The 15550-nt window shown below is 41.9% G+C and overlaps 2 protein-coding genes across 2 annotated transcripts; both read right to left on the reverse strand.

Annotated features, from left to right (window-relative positions):
• Positions 1–599: 599 nt before the first annotated feature.
• LOC143481529 (olfactory receptor 52D1-like) lies at positions 600–1502 on the reverse strand. The gene has a single exon (XM_076979565.1). It carries the CDS (start codon positions 1500–1502, stop codon positions 600–602), a length of 903 nt encoding a protein of 300 aa, XP_076835680.1.
• A 5115-nt stretch (positions 1503–6617) lies between these two features.
• LOC143482105 (olfactory receptor 52E8-like) lies at positions 6618–14804 on the reverse strand. Its single transcript, XM_076980367.1, has 2 exons — positions 11752–14804; positions 6618–8810 (listed from the first exon to the last, which is right to left on the reverse strand). Exon 2 carries the CDS (start codon positions 7733–7735, stop codon positions 6806–6808), a length of 930 nt encoding a protein of 309 aa, XP_076836482.1. The 5' UTR covers positions 7736–8810; positions 11752–14804; the 3' UTR covers positions 6618–6805.
• Positions 14805–15550: the final 746 nt, after the last annotated feature.

Consider the following 15550-nt stretch of genomic DNA (forward strand, 5'->3'; position numbering starts at 1 on the left):
TCAACCAAATGGAGTACAAGGTTGTACTGCTTTATATTATTTGTGGTCAACAATGCAATATACTTTGCTTTGCATGGGTCCATGGTCTGAATCAGGCTGTGGGGATATTGTGCAGCTGGGTGTGCTTGAGTGTTGTCTGTTGAATCGAATGGTGATTACAATTTGGTGTACCTGTATCTGGTGTGCAGTAGCATAATTCTATGTGGGTTTTCCTTTCAGCATGTGAGCTGGAACCATAGACAGATACATTCTGCACATGCCCAGCTCTATTGCTGAAAAACAAAGTATTGAAGCCTGACTTTGTGGCTATTTCTTGTTTTTGTGTTTATACATTTGCAAAATACACAGAACTCTTCACTCCAGTGCAGTATTCTGCACAGTATCCTTCTTTATTTTCTATATATTTTGGTTTATAGTAAGAGAATTAATTATTAATAAATTATTAATTCATCAATTAATTAATTAATTAATTATTGGACTACAATGAAATAGGCATAGGTTATATAAATATATGTTAGAATACATATTTAAGTTATTTAATACAATAAAATATAACAAAATAAAAGATCATCTTCAACATACCCTATAATATAAAAAGGTTAATTCTGAACCATACATTTTCTGTAGTTTTGAAAAAGTCTCTTGCGTATCTCTGAAAGCCTAAGACCATATATAAGTGGGTTAAGAAGAGGTGGGATGAGAAGAATCTCCACTTGAAAAGCATTCCGTAGATGACCAGGGAAGTCTTTGGATCCATAGCGACTGAACAATAAATCAAAAAGTTCAGCTATAGTGAAGTTTAACAGTGACAACAAATGTGGCCCACAAGTGCCTATGAACTTCTTTTTGTTTTCCGCAGAATTTTTACAAGCAGCAAGTAACCTTTGATATGAAAACATGATAACCAAAGCATGTGCCATGAAGATGCCAAGCAATGTAAAGCCATATACATTGATATTATTAGAAGGAATACAAGACAGTTTTGCGAAAGACCAGTTATCACAATAAAGTCTATCAATATGTACTCCACATAATGGCAGTTGGCTTGCAAGTATAACATTAGGTAAACCTACAATAAAAGGGAAAGACCATGTGTATAAAATAGCTTTAGTCACTGTTTTGGTACTGACAGCGCTGTTATATTCTAATGGCTTACATATTGCAACATATCTATCATAAGCCATTATAACTAAAGTTGTAAACTCACACATAAAAGATGAGTAAATAATAACTGCCTGAATCATACACCCACTATATGAAATCATATATGATGATGAAAACAAGTCATAAATAAATTTAGGATAAAACCCTGATGTTCCATATAGTTCATTTAAACACAGGTTACACAGAAAGAGATACATAGGCTCATGCAAAGATTTTTCTAAAATAATCACCATAATCAGTGAGAGATTTAAAAAAATTATTAAGAGATAAACAGATAAAGCTAAGAAAACAAAAACATATTTTGGCTCCAAATCTATTAATCCAGCCAAAATAAACATGCCATTATAAGATGTGTTATAAACAGAAGTCATAGCCGAAACTCTACAAAACATAAAACTATTAAAAATGCTATCCTATTACATTCATTATATTTTACGTTCAAAAAAATATTTAACATGACTTTAAAAACCTAAACATGTTACTATACTAAATTGCAAATTACTTATAGCAGTACAAGGAATGTTTGCTGCCCTGTAACATACTTTGGACCTTAGAATAAATGTTCTAGCATAACCTTTTTATCTTCTCGGTGCAGTGACACTCCTTGCTCATATACTATGTGCCCATTGGTCATCAATTAATTAAATTATTAACATATGAATATATAATTAACATATGAAGAAACCATCTAAAGAGTTTATGAACCATATGAAGAGTTTAAGAACTGCACTTAATTTTTTTACAACTAGACACCTCATATCAATGTAAAATGTTGCCAAATATTTGTAGAGAAGATAATAAATACTTATTTCTGTAAACTAAACATGTTTTATTTGTAAAATGGCAAAACACACTGCAAAATATGTTTATGCTGCAAATGGTACCATTATAATTCAGGAAGCTGTAAATACCACAATAATCATTAAAATACTGCATTTTGTAGTGTTTAAATATTCATTTAAAAAGTTGCCAGAAAAAAAAGTGGCAAACCATTTTATTCCATATTCCAAATAAAACACGTTCAGGTGTGATAAATTTTAACTATTTTGGCTCTTCTTATAATGTTCACTGCAACACAAGCTACCTTTATGCCGAGGAATGTGTGACGCACGGCTCGAGGTGAAGGATGAGACACAGAATTCTTATTTTTGACTGACGTCACTTTTAATTTCCACATATATTGCGCAATAGCGCACGAGTAACATAAAGCAAGCACACACACTACGTGTAGACTTAGACAACGACGAGCACAGGACACTGCGCGAGCGCACATTAAATAGACAAACCACATTAGCCCCACGTGATTACGAGACGAGTCACAGGTGAGACGAATTATCACAAGACATAACCATAACCATGTAGTTCCACAGACGTAGACGATGCACATGGACAACGTAAACACACGCCCAAAAGGGAGGGGCTGGGGTCCTCAACGTGACAGAATGGAGTTAAACATGGAGAAAAAAGGGCACTAGGATACAAAACACAAGCACCTGTAATGATTAAAGGGGGTGGTTGTGATGCAAATTTTTGTGTTATTTATTAAATGAAGCAAGAATCGAACTAAACCAAAGAAAACAACAAAGCACACGAGAGTACACATAATAGAAAGCATACAAATGACAATACAGCAAACAGAACTAAAACGTGACAGAACTAATCATGAACCAACCAGGAAGACTACACACTACTAATATGAACAACATTCATTCGACAGAGCTTAGAATCTACCGGGGAACTAAACAAATATAATGCATACAAATGCTCAGGATTATAAACGCAGAAACTACTACATAAACTAAACAAGAACGCATCAAGCAGCAGACAGGGAATACGAAATAAATGACAAAACCGAAAGCACTTACAAACTAAGCAAGAATGCATTAAACAGCAGATGAAACAAAGACACAGACGATAGAGGAGCTAAAAGAGAGGAATAGAGAGTGGCGAACGTGGGGAGATGGGCCGCGGGCCGGATCAAGTTCATCCGCTTCCTTTTTTTCAGCGTGGGCCTACCTGAAGTTCAGCCGGTGCTATGCTTCTGCTTATAACATCTTGCATTTAATACATTCATTTAAATATATATTTTGAAACTGCTAAGTTGTTGTTGGTTTCTCATTATTAATTCGCTCATCAAGGCAATTTTCTTTCATTCTTTAGTTTATTTTTCTTGTTAACTGCCTGACCTAGACCGGGCGGTAACAGGGACCAACAGGAAACCAGGAACGGGACAGGGCAACAAAGGGAGTACAGGCAGATGCAAAACAGGACTGGCATGGCGAACATCACCAACAAAAATAGGAAACAAATAGGTGGGGGGTCCGCTGAAACTGGCAGGGTTGGTTGATTAGGCACAGGGACATGTGAGACCGTCCAAGGTATCAGGAAAATCGGCTGACATGCCGAGGGAGCAGGTTGGATCAGCTGATGAGCCAAAAGGGCTGGCAGGACGTACCGACAAGCCGTAGGGACTGGTGGGACCGGCCAATGGGTCGCAGGGACCGGCAGGGTGAGCGGGAACAGGAGGTGGAGGTGACCCCTTTTGGGTCGCGGGAACATGAGGGATAAGGGCGGTTCTATGGAGCCGGGCCGTTGACAGGACTTTGGGGAGTTTGGGCAACAAGGAGGCCCTGAGGAGCTTGGGCGTCGAGGGGGCCCTGAGGAGAGAGGCCGCCGAGGGGATGTCATGGGGGGCCGAGGCAGCCGAGGAGACGTCATTGGGGGCCCAGGCAGCCGGGCGGACGTCATCAGGGGCCGAGGCAGCTGGGCGGACGTCATCAGAGGCCGAGGCAGCCGTACAGCCGTCATTAGAGGCCGAGGCAGCAGAGCAGACATTATCGGGGGCGGCATCGCCGGACTGACGTCATCGAAGGGCGCACAACACAATGACCGACGAGGGTAGACAGGGCAGGGGAAACTAAATACACAAAACCCAGGGAAGTAAACGAGACACAGGTGGGAACACTGAGGACAGGGTATAGCAGACAGAAGGGAAACCAAGGAAATGGGAAAACTAGGCGAGACAAGGGAGGAGGTTGGAGCTGGACGTTACAGCACCAACCAGGGTAGTTGTGAAACTCCTTGGCGGCAAGGCTCCGGGGGTGGATGAGATCTGCCCTGAGTTCCTTAAGGCTTTGGATATTGTGGGACTGTCCTGGCTGACACCTCTTTGCAACATTGCTTGTGCATTGGGGGCAATGCCTCTGGACTGGCAAACCAGGGTGGTGGTTCCCCTTTTTAAGAAGGGGGACTGGAGGGTGTGCTCCAATTATTGGGGGATCACACTCCTCAGCCTCCCCGGTAAGGTCTATGCAGGGGTACTGTAAGAAGAGAGTCCGGTTGATAGTTGAATCTCAGGTACACGAGGAACAAAGTGGGTTCCGTCCTGGTCATGGAACACTGGACCAGCTTTTCACCCTTGCAAGGGTCCTAGAGGATGCATGGGAGTTTGCACAACCAGTCCACATGTGTTTTGTGAATTTGGAGAAGGCAGTCGATTGTGTCCCTCTGGGATTCCTCTGGGGAGTGCTCCGGGAGTATAGGGGATGGGGCCCGCTGCTACGGGCTATCCAGTCCCTGTACAAATGGAACAGGAGCTTGGTTCACATGGCTAGCAGTAAGTCCGACTGGTTCCCGATGGGAGTTGGACTCCCCCAGGGCTGCGCTTTGTCACAGATTATGTTCATAATTTTTATGGACAGAATTTCTTGACGTAGCCAAGTGGTGGAGGGGGTTCTGTTTGGTGGCCTCAGGATTCCGCGTCTCCTTTTTGCAGATGATGTGGTCCTGTTGGCATCATCGGGCCAGGACCTACAGCTCTCACTGGTTTGCAGCCGAGTGCGAGGCGGCTGGGATGAGAATCAGCACCTCTAAAACTGAGACCATTGTACTCAGTCGGATAAGGAAGTGCCCACTCTGGGTTGGGAATGAGTCCTTGCCTCAAGTGGAGGAGTTCAAGTATCTTGTTCACGAGTGAGGGAAGGCTGGAACAAGAGATCGGTGGTGCAGCTGCAGTATTGCGGACGCTGTACCGTACTGTTGTGGTGAAGAGAGAGCTGAGCCAAAAGGCAAATTTACTGGTCAATCTATGTTTTGACTCCTACCTATAGTCACAAGCTCTGGGCAGTGAGAATGAGATCACGAATACAAGCGGCCAAAATGAGTTTTCTCCGCAGGGTGTCCAGGCTCTCCCTTAGAGATAAGGTACGGAGCACGGTCACCCGGGAGAGGCTCGGAGTAGAGTCGCTGCTCCTCCACGTAGAGAGGAGCCAGCTGAGGTGGTTCGGGCATCTGGTCTGGATGCCACCTGAGCGCATCTCTAGGAAGGCGCTCCAGGCATGTCCAACTGGGAGGAGACCCTGAGGAGAAATTATAACTCTTGGCTGTCCTGGGAATGCCCAGAGGAGCTAGAAGAGGTGACTGGGGAGAGGGAAACCTGGGCCTCTTTCTTAAGCTAAGGCCCGCGCGACCCGAACCCAAATAAAGCGGATGACAATGGATGGATAGATAGTATTATATTTTGTGAACAATGACCTTACCAAGATGATACACCTCGGATCGTAATAAGCTTCTTCTTTTCTTGTGTGAAGTACTTTGACTTGCCAGTGTGTATGAAAGGTGTTATATAAATAAATATATATTGCCTTGCCTTGCCTTAGGTGCATCGGTGCAACAGAGTTTCTTCCCCACAGCAGTTTCTTAATTTATATATGGATTATCTTGGTTTTATATACATCCACACCATTTGTATTACAATTGACATAGCCTACCACTGAATTTCCTAAGCATTTTTAAAATTCATTTGTTGGCTATAACTGACCTAGCAATATTCAAACCAGCAATTAAGTACTATGCAGTTACTAATATCATATCATTCAACATAATGATATTAAACGTGTCTGCTGTCAGTTAGTAGCTTTTTGTTATTGTTGGAAAATAACATTCAGTACACCATAAAGACACCTCTGGCCATGTATTAAATACGTGGTACAGGTATCATTGAAATACTGGAGAAATTAATGCTGACTACATATGTCATACTGTTTTAGGCATATGTCCAGTGTAAAGTATAAAACATCTCATTATGAATTCAGACTTTGATATGTCCCTCTCGTTCTGTAAAACACAAATCTTTTCTGTGCTCACAGACAGGAAATGCAAATATATATATTGAAGGAGAGATGAGAATGGGCAGAGATTAAAACAGGCCTACACACACACACAGGCAACTCCTGCAGCTGTTATTAGCGTACATAATAAGCCACATAATAATTGAGTGCCAGACATTTTATGCTAACATTAGTACATTAAACAATTTCTACATATTAGAAATAAACATTACATCAAATAGATTAGGAGACAACATCTATTTTTATTTTACATTAAAAATTGCAAATGGCAATTGCAAAACATATAGTAATGAATTCTGCATGTTGGTGGTATAAGTAATTTTAAATGACCTGCATGTTAAACAAAAATGAAATTTTTCTTTCTTGAAGCTCTAGCAGGATGAACACATAGTGCACTTTTGCACAAAAAACATTGTGGGTTTTCTTTATGTTTCTCAGATGACTTTCTTGTTTGAATGTTTTTTATTATTATTAATACAACAAGAACAGCTTTGTTGCATTTGTTTTTTTTTTTACTTGCTTGGTTTAGCTTTCACAAAACACTGCAACAGCCTTTGACGAATCTCTGTTAGTTTTAATCCATATATAAAAGGGTTGAAAAGAGGTGGAACAACAATCATTTCCAATGAAAAGAATATGCGCAGACTCTCAGGCACATCATTGGCTCCATATCTACTGTACATTGTATCAAAAAGTGAAGCAACCATTGAATTAATTAGTGATAGCATATGTGGCACACATGTTTGCCAAAATTTCTTTCTACTCTCTAATGATGCTCTGCATGCACCAATCAATTTCACATAAGAAACAATGACAAAGATGACAAGACATAAATGAAGTAAAATAGCAATAAATCCAAATATGTTGTTGGGGACATTTGATTGACACGAGAGCTTTACAATTGACCAGTTGTCACAGTATAGTTTTTCAATGTGAGATCCACAAACTGGTTGTTGATTTGATAAAATTAGTGCAATGATCATAGTTATAGTAGGTAACATCCAAGAAAACAGAATTAGTTTACCACATGTATATTTGGTCAAAATGGAATGGTAATCCAGTGGTCTGCAAATAGCTATATATCTGTCATAAGCTATTACTGTTAGAGTTGTATACTCACACATTAATGCACTATAAATTACAAAAGATTGCAGAGCACACATATAAGATGAAATCACATAAGAGTCAAAATATAAATCATGCATGAATTTAGGATAGAATCCTATAGCTCCAAATATTCCATTTGCACACAAATTAAAAACAAAGATATACATTGGTTTATGAAGGGTTTTCACCATCACAATCACAGTGCACAATGAACTATTAAGAAACATAATTAATAAATAGAGTAACAGAACACCTGTGAAATATGTAAATCTATATGTTAATAATTCTTTTGGTTCCATGAGGGTGTAGACTACAGAATAGGACCAATTATTCATCTTAAGTTGTACAAAATAATAAAATCCTGTTAAATATTCAAAGCTGTAAACTCAAAGGTTCTTAAAATGTTCTTTCCAAGTAACACATTCATTCCATTCCATAACCATTTATTCCATCACAGGCTACATACATGTGACACTAGAATGTACAGTATAAATATTGAGAAATGTTCATTTTCAGCAATCAGTGCTCAACTGAATTCCTGTTCCTGCATAAAGAAATCTCCTTTTTCTGTGATTATATATTGCAGAGTCATGAGCATCAATATATATGTGCTGGCATGCTGGCACTGTTTTTCAATTGGCCGAGCTCCCAGGTTAATTTGAATATTTACCCACAACCCCCAGTTCTAGTCTAGATGCCCAGATCTAGGCTAAAACCCCCAGTTCAAGGTGCTGACCAGTGAGACAGAGCAGAAGCCATATCCAACACGACAGTGTTTAAACTAACCACCCACTTAATCAGCCTATTCATATAGTAATAGTGTGGTGGAATTGATGGCACAGAATTCAAGGTCTTATAATATATTAAGCAGTATTTATTTGATAGCAAGAGAGTTACAAAATATAAAAGTATAAAAGTATGATGTGAAGCTTACGCTTCATGCAGTAACTCTGAACTGTCTCTCTCAGTCCAGATTCTTATAGTCAAAGTGTGTGTGTAGAAAAAACTAAGGATGCCTGCTTCCCAGGAGCAGTTATCAGTTTCCCTAGGATTCAACCTTGGGTGCTTAGAAACAGATAAGCATATCACTAACTCTGCTGCTGCACAGAAAACTTCAGTCTTACAGAAAAACATCTTCAATATGGTTACAGTATACTACTAAGCAGTACTTTTCACACAGACCGTGCTATAGTGTCTGCATGGACATGATTAACATGAATCACACATGAATATAATCAATATTTCCTTCACATTCTCCCCCTTTGATTCTCTTAATCATTCAACATAATCTTCATGCAACAGTAGTCATTCTTTCAGAAAGCTTTAGGAATCATCTGGTTCTGCAACCCAGTCGCCAGGAATGAAGGTGTGGAGCAGATGGTCTGCTGGTTCTAGCAACACTGCTTTCACCTGCTTAGACACAGTACATAGACTTGTACAAAGACAAACTTTTGAATTAGTTGTTCATTCAATAGATGCATCTCCAGCTCTGCGGGTCCGAGACCTGTGTTGGGAGGCCTGCCAAAGACAATTTCAAATGCTGACAGCTCTGTCTTAGCTTGTGGTCTGGTCCTACACTGCCACAACACTAATGGCAAACATTTTGTCCAGGACATCCCTGTTTCCTGGCTGGTCTTGACAAGACCTGCTTTTATTGTGCCGTTTGCTCTTTGCACTGCGCCTGCAGGGTGGTAGCTGTAATGCTTGCGCATGTCTATACCTACATATTTAGTCTGATTTTGAAGTCCTGCGTGGACAAAGGGTGTCCCGTTATCACTGGAAATTCTCTGTGGCAGACCCCACTGGGGAATGATCTTTCAGGAACATCTTAGAAACCGCATCACTGTCCTGTTTCCCTGTTGGAAAAGCTTCCACCCACTTACTGAACATGCATACACATACTAGAAGGAACTTCTTTCCTTCAGATGGTGTTAGTTCCACAAAGTCTATTTGCCAATTTTGAAATGGTTCTGTTGCTGGCAGGTGTCCTGATGGGGCTGGTATTGTGTTGGTGTCTCTTCTAGTGGAGTTCTATGCACAGATCAAATATTTTGAACAAAAATTTTGAGTATAAGTAGTGATACCTGGTCTATTCCCCCTTTGCTCATGTGACTCCTCCCATGAGCAATCTTAACTAGGCCTCGCATGTAAGCCTTCGGTAGGCAAGGTCTAGTAGTATCAGGGTGTACCCATACGCCTTCTGTTTTAACACAGCCCGCCCGTTTCCACTGGGCCTTCTCCTCTAAGGAGGCCATTTGTTGGATATCAATTGTAGTTATTGGGGTGGATGCATGTTCTTGTTGGGTGGCTTGTAAGTTAGGCATCGCATGCGCTGTGGCTTTTGCAGTGGCATCTGTAAAAGCATCACCTCTCGCTGCCTCATCTTGGGATGAGGTGTGCGCTGCGCATTTAATGATTGCTACTTGCGCTGGTAGCTGGACAGCATCTAATAGGTTCTTAATTTTGCTGCCAGAACTAGTTAGGAAATCTCGGTCTTTCTATATGGCGCCAAAATCGTGCACTACTCCCCAATCATATCTGGAGTCTGTCCAGATATTCACTGTTTTCCCTTTGGCCAATTTGGCCTTGGTGAGGGCTACTAGCTCAGCTGCCTGAGCTGAATAGCTGCCTCCCCCTCGGGAGTCAACTCAAATGTTGAAGTGCTGGATCCTTTGGTGGGAATCAGTTATCTGAGGGGCCCCTCGTTCTCTGCATAGGAGAGAATAAAGGTGCAACAATATGAACACATGCCAAGAAATGATAACAGTTGTTTCTTAGTTCGCAGTTTGGGAAGCTTCAGTATGGTTTGTTGTGAGATAACGTGTCCTAAGAAGTTTACTTTCTCTCTGCAGTATTGCAACTTTGATTTGGATGCCTTGTGGCCTTCCTCTGCTAAATAATTTAGCAGTGCCACTTTGGCCTGTCTGCAAAGGTCTCTGTTTGGAGCACAAACTAAGAGATCATTCGTATTTTGAACTAAAGCTGTTCCCTCTCGAAGTTTAAATGTTTCTAATCTCACACGTAGTGCAGCATTGTAAATGGTGGGTGATTCACAGTAACCTTGACATAATCTAGTGAATGTGTATTTTTATTATTATTTTTTTTTTTGAAAAGGCAAACCAAATTGGCTATCTGGATGAACTGGAATGCTAAAAAAAGGAAAAATGCATTGGCAAGATCCACTACACTGAACCACTGGCTGTCTGGGGGAACCTGAGAGAGAATGGTGTAAGGATTTGGGACTTCTGGGGATCTAGGGTGTGCTGCCACTTGACAGCTTGCAAATCCTGAACAAACCTCCATTCCTCTCGCCCTGGCTTCTTAACTGGGAAAACTGGGAGTTCTTACTGGTGAGGTTTTGCATGGCACTATCACGCCAGCCTCTCGTAGTAATTGGAAAACGGACCTGATGCCTTTCATGGCTTCAGGTTTCAATGTGTATTGGTGTTGTTTGGGTCTGTAATCAGATTTGGGAACGATGCACACATCTTTTAATGAGGCCCACATCGTTCTTTCCCTTAACCAACAGAGCTTGCGGAACTTTCGCCAATTCTAATTCTTCCGCTGGGAGGAGGGTCATACGTATGGCCTTTGTTTGTGTGTTGTCATTTTGGTCAAATAATTCCAGTGTGTTAGGTAGTGATATGTGGGGCGTGGCCCATGGAACACAATAGAGATTCATTTGTCCTTCACTCAATCTCACTAGGCCTGCTGCCCATGTGTGGTTCCAGATCAAGTCAGTCATGGTCATTAAGTCATGCAGCTCTGCATAGAACCTGGTCTCATACTCTGTATCTGGTCCGTCAGATATGTATGTGCAATGAAATGTGTCACTTGGTTTAATGTAAAAAATCTGCTGGTAACACATAAGTCACCTCTGTCATGAAATGCTTTCTGATTCCCCCTTCGGTGCCCCTGTACTGCCATTTATAGGCATAACCTGGTTATCCTGATGCCAATTGAATTAATTGGGGCTCTCCCCAAAACAAAAATAGCCCATCCTGGCCACTTTGGAGTGTGTATTGCAATTTACACATCAAATCTCAAAACATTACATTAGCTGGGCACGTAGCGGAGATCAGGAAGCTATGTTCAAATCATTATTATCTACATTACACTGTATAAACACAGACACTCTCTCTAAGATAGTTAGCCCTCCCACACCCATTACTCTGACAGTTTTATCATGCTTCATTTCACAATTTATCTGGTCAGCCATTATAACGGTGTGTGTTGCTCCACTGTCTACCAAAAATTTAAGTTTTCATTTTTCAACCATTATTTCTACCTGTGGGAGTGCTGCTGGGTTTTTACTAATTAGCTGGACAAAAGAATAATCTAAATTTGGTACCTTCCTTTTGCTGTCTTCTTCCCTCAGTGGCCCGTCGCTGTCCTGCCTCCCTGCCGCCCGTCAGTCCTGGCCTCTTTCCTCAGTGGTCAGATGGCCATCTTTGGACTCTGGACAGTCTCTAGCAAAATGTCCTTGTTTGCCGCAATTGTAGCATGTGTCTTTGTCTTTGTTTCTCTGTCCACCACGTCCTCCATCTTCTCCGCCTCTGCCTCGGCCTCTTCCTCTGCTACTGATGTAATCTTGGCTGGTCTGGACCATAGTCAGCATGGCCTGCTGCGGTATGTCGCTCTGTTTCTGAGTTTTCTTCTTCTCCTTATTTATGAGCTGTGCCTCGTGGTGTTTAGCGTGATCTTCTATCACCGACAGAGGGGTTCTGTTGTACCCAATGCAGTTGGCTCTGATGAGGTCGCTGATGTCTGTTTCTCATGTTCACCAGTAAAGTGTTTCTCAGATGGGCTTCCCACGAGCCGACGTCTGCCGGGCCGTTGGCATGTTGTGCTGGTGCTTCGATTCCGCAGTGGTCTGTATGGACTCTGGTCTGTCGAACGAGGAAGTCACTGATAGACTCTCCATCTTCTTGTTTGCAAACTGCTATCTTGTCTGTGTTGACGGAGACTGGATAGGCAGCTTCCACTCTTTCCACCAAACGTCTTATCATGTCTCTGTACGGTCTGTTCAGATCAGCTCCCCCTCCACCAGGGGCGTCCCACTCAGGTAGGTGGAGACGGACATCACCTGGATTCCAGTCACGTTCGATCTTGTTGAACTGAGGTCCGAGTTTGACCACCAGTAAACGTTTCAGTTCTGATTGGGTCGGTCTACAGGACCGAACAAAAGCCACAAGTTATTCTCCAAAGCGCCGTCCTCCTATGTCAGATGGTTTGCCCATACCCTCGGCTGCTTTCATGATGTCATCAGAAGTCCAGTGTCTGTGCACCATGATAACTCCGTCCGGGCCGGAGACTTCTACCATCGGGAACTGTGTGATCACTGGTTCGGGCGTGGTGATCACACTGGCCTGGCGTTCATCAACAGACATTTACAGTGACAATATCATAACCCAGAACTTTCATTTTTACCTTTACTTAGTCTGATTGTGTGATTTGTGTGTGACTTGTGTATTTGTCTGTATTTTGTGTAATCTGTGTGTTAACGGGCCGCCCAATGGAGGATGGGTTCCCTTTTGAGTCTTGGTTCTCCCGAGGTTTCTTCCTATTCCCCACTATCTTAGGGAGTTTTTCCTCGCCACTGTCGCCCTTGGCTTGCTCATTAGGGTTCTGGACCCGTAGTATTGTTAACCTTTTAAATCCTGTAAGGCGCTTTGTGACAACATGTGTTGTGAAAAGCGCTATACAAATAAACTTTGATTGATTGATTGATTGGTTATCATCATCTGGTGGGCTGCCTGATTGGCAACGGGCACCATCTCATACCATGATCCAGTGTGAGGGCCTGGTGCTGTCATAAGGCCTCCTCCCTTCACCGCGGTTTGAAGCCTGGTGTGCTTACTGACAGGGGAGAGTATGGGGCCCGAGTCTTCTGACAGTTCAAGTTGTTGTGCATTTTCTAAGGCAGCTCTGGCGTCAGCATATGGGGGTGGGTGTGTGTTGTGAGGCGGGTGTGGGAGTGGTGCAGCTGCAGCAGCTCCCTCTCCCCCGGGTGCTCCAGGTGGTGGGCAACATCTCGTTGGGGCGGCATCGAGGTCAGGATCAGCTAAGGAGACACACTGGGACACCTTATTAGTATTTTCTCCAAGCCCTACCTGCCTAACCTTCTTTTGCATATTAGCTCTCTTTTGAGCCTCCTCTAACCAACACTTGCAACATATCTTCCTTATTGTCATCAAAATACGCATGACAGCATGCTTTCTTATTATCCTTTTTAGGTCTCTCTTGAACCCTCTGTATCAACTTTCCCAAATACACCACACTCAGTGAACCACTTGGCGTGAACCCACAATTTTCTATCCAGTATGGGATATGTTTGCAGCAGTCAGTACCATAAAGTCTATTCATCTGTTCAAAAATGCTATTGGGATGTTGGCTGACATCAAAGGCATATTTTTTACTGTTACTTAAACCCATCCTTTAAATGATCAAAATACAAATTGCTATTAAAAATACAAATTGCTATCAAAAACACTTATTTACTGCTTAACATATATTAGATCTCAATTTAGTTCCAACAATGGCCGTGAATAGGTCCCTCCTATAGCCTCGCACTGAATCGACCCGGGTCCTTATACGTTAATGTACGTCTACAAGAACGGCCTTTTCTCTAGTTAGGCGTCTAAATAGGCCTATTCTCTTAATAGGCTCTTTATTACTCCCAGAGTAATATTCCTTTCCTATTTCAATGCAGGCAGGGACGCCTATTCCGTGGAAAACTACAAACAAGTTTTTTTATTCACTTACGATTGTGTGCCACCACCACGTTCTTTTTGTTCGTTGGATGAGGCGGGAGTCGTCAGTGAGGTCAGAACTTTCAGCTACACCCTGGCGGTACTTTCCCTTTAGCTTGTGGGGTTCCCGTTGTCCAGCTCAGTCCCAGACTGAGGAGCGTCCTCGGTGAGCTTCAGTTCATTCCTCCGCCACGATCCTCGCTCATCCTGCCGACTACGCCAAATTCTGTGGTGGAATTGATGGCACAGAATTCAAGGTCTTATAATATATTAAGCAGTATTTATTTGATAGCAAGAGAGTTACAAAATATAAAAGTATAAAAGTATGATGTGAAGCTTACGCTTCATGCAGTAACTCTGAACTGTCTCTCTCAGTCCAGATTCTTATAGTCAAAGTGTGTGTGTAGAAAAAACTAAGGATGCCTGCTTCCCAGGAGCAGTTATCAGTTTCCCTAGGATTCAACCTTGGGTGCTTAGAAACAGATAAGCAATATTATCACTAACTCTGCTGCTGCACAGAAAACTTCAGTCTTACAGAAAAACATCTTCAATATGGTTACAGTATACTACTAAGCAGTACTTTTCACACAGACCGTGCTATAGTGTCTGCATGGACATGATTAACATGAATCACACATGAATATAATCAATATTTCCTTCACAATAGTAATAGTACAGCTAGAATTAGTAGCATATTTATGTGACTGGTCAGAAGGGACTACTATTCTAGAGCCTGATTATTTGCTGTAAACAGGAATGGAAAAAACTGAAAAAGAAACAGCAGAAACACAACCCTCACTTCTGAGAGGCTACAAAAACAATTCAGCAGGTGTGGGGTGCTTTGGGGCAATGTTGCTTAGTTAAAAATGACCATCTATTACTGTACTGTGAGAAATGGACTAGAGTTAATCAGTTAATCTCTGTAAATCTCGTGTCTTGTGTGTGAACCTCATACTCTTCCATGATCTCTTATTTTTGTCTGATGACATTTGTTCCACTTTGTACCCTGATGCACCGTGGACTCCTACCCGGAAACATTCTTTAATACCACACTATCACTGTTACTGGCTAAACCTAGACTGGGCTGTAACACTGATCAATGATGACACAGATTTATTTCCAGCCTTAATCGATGGAAAAGCCCAAAGTACATCTAAATAAGGCCTATCCATACCCTCTATTTGTTATTTTGTCTATCATTTGAATCAAGTTGTAGGAGGGTACCAAAATCCATGTCTTCTACTGTCTGTATTCTGAATGTTTATGTCAGCAGAGGCATTTCTGTGGGGTAATGGGACAGTCAAGGTGCACCAGCAGGTAAATAAAAGTACTTGCACTTGTGTCTCATTGACGGTAGCCTATTTAAACACTGACTTGTCTTTCAATGAGCTACTGGAT

Source organism: Brachyhypopomus gauderio, chromosome 18, assembly GCF_052324685.1.
Source record: "Brachyhypopomus gauderio isolate BG-103 chromosome 18, BGAUD_0.2, whole genome shotgun sequence".
In the NCBI taxonomy this organism is placed as follows: Eukaryota; Metazoa; Chordata; class Actinopteri; order Gymnotiformes; family Hypopomidae; genus Brachyhypopomus; species Brachyhypopomus gauderio.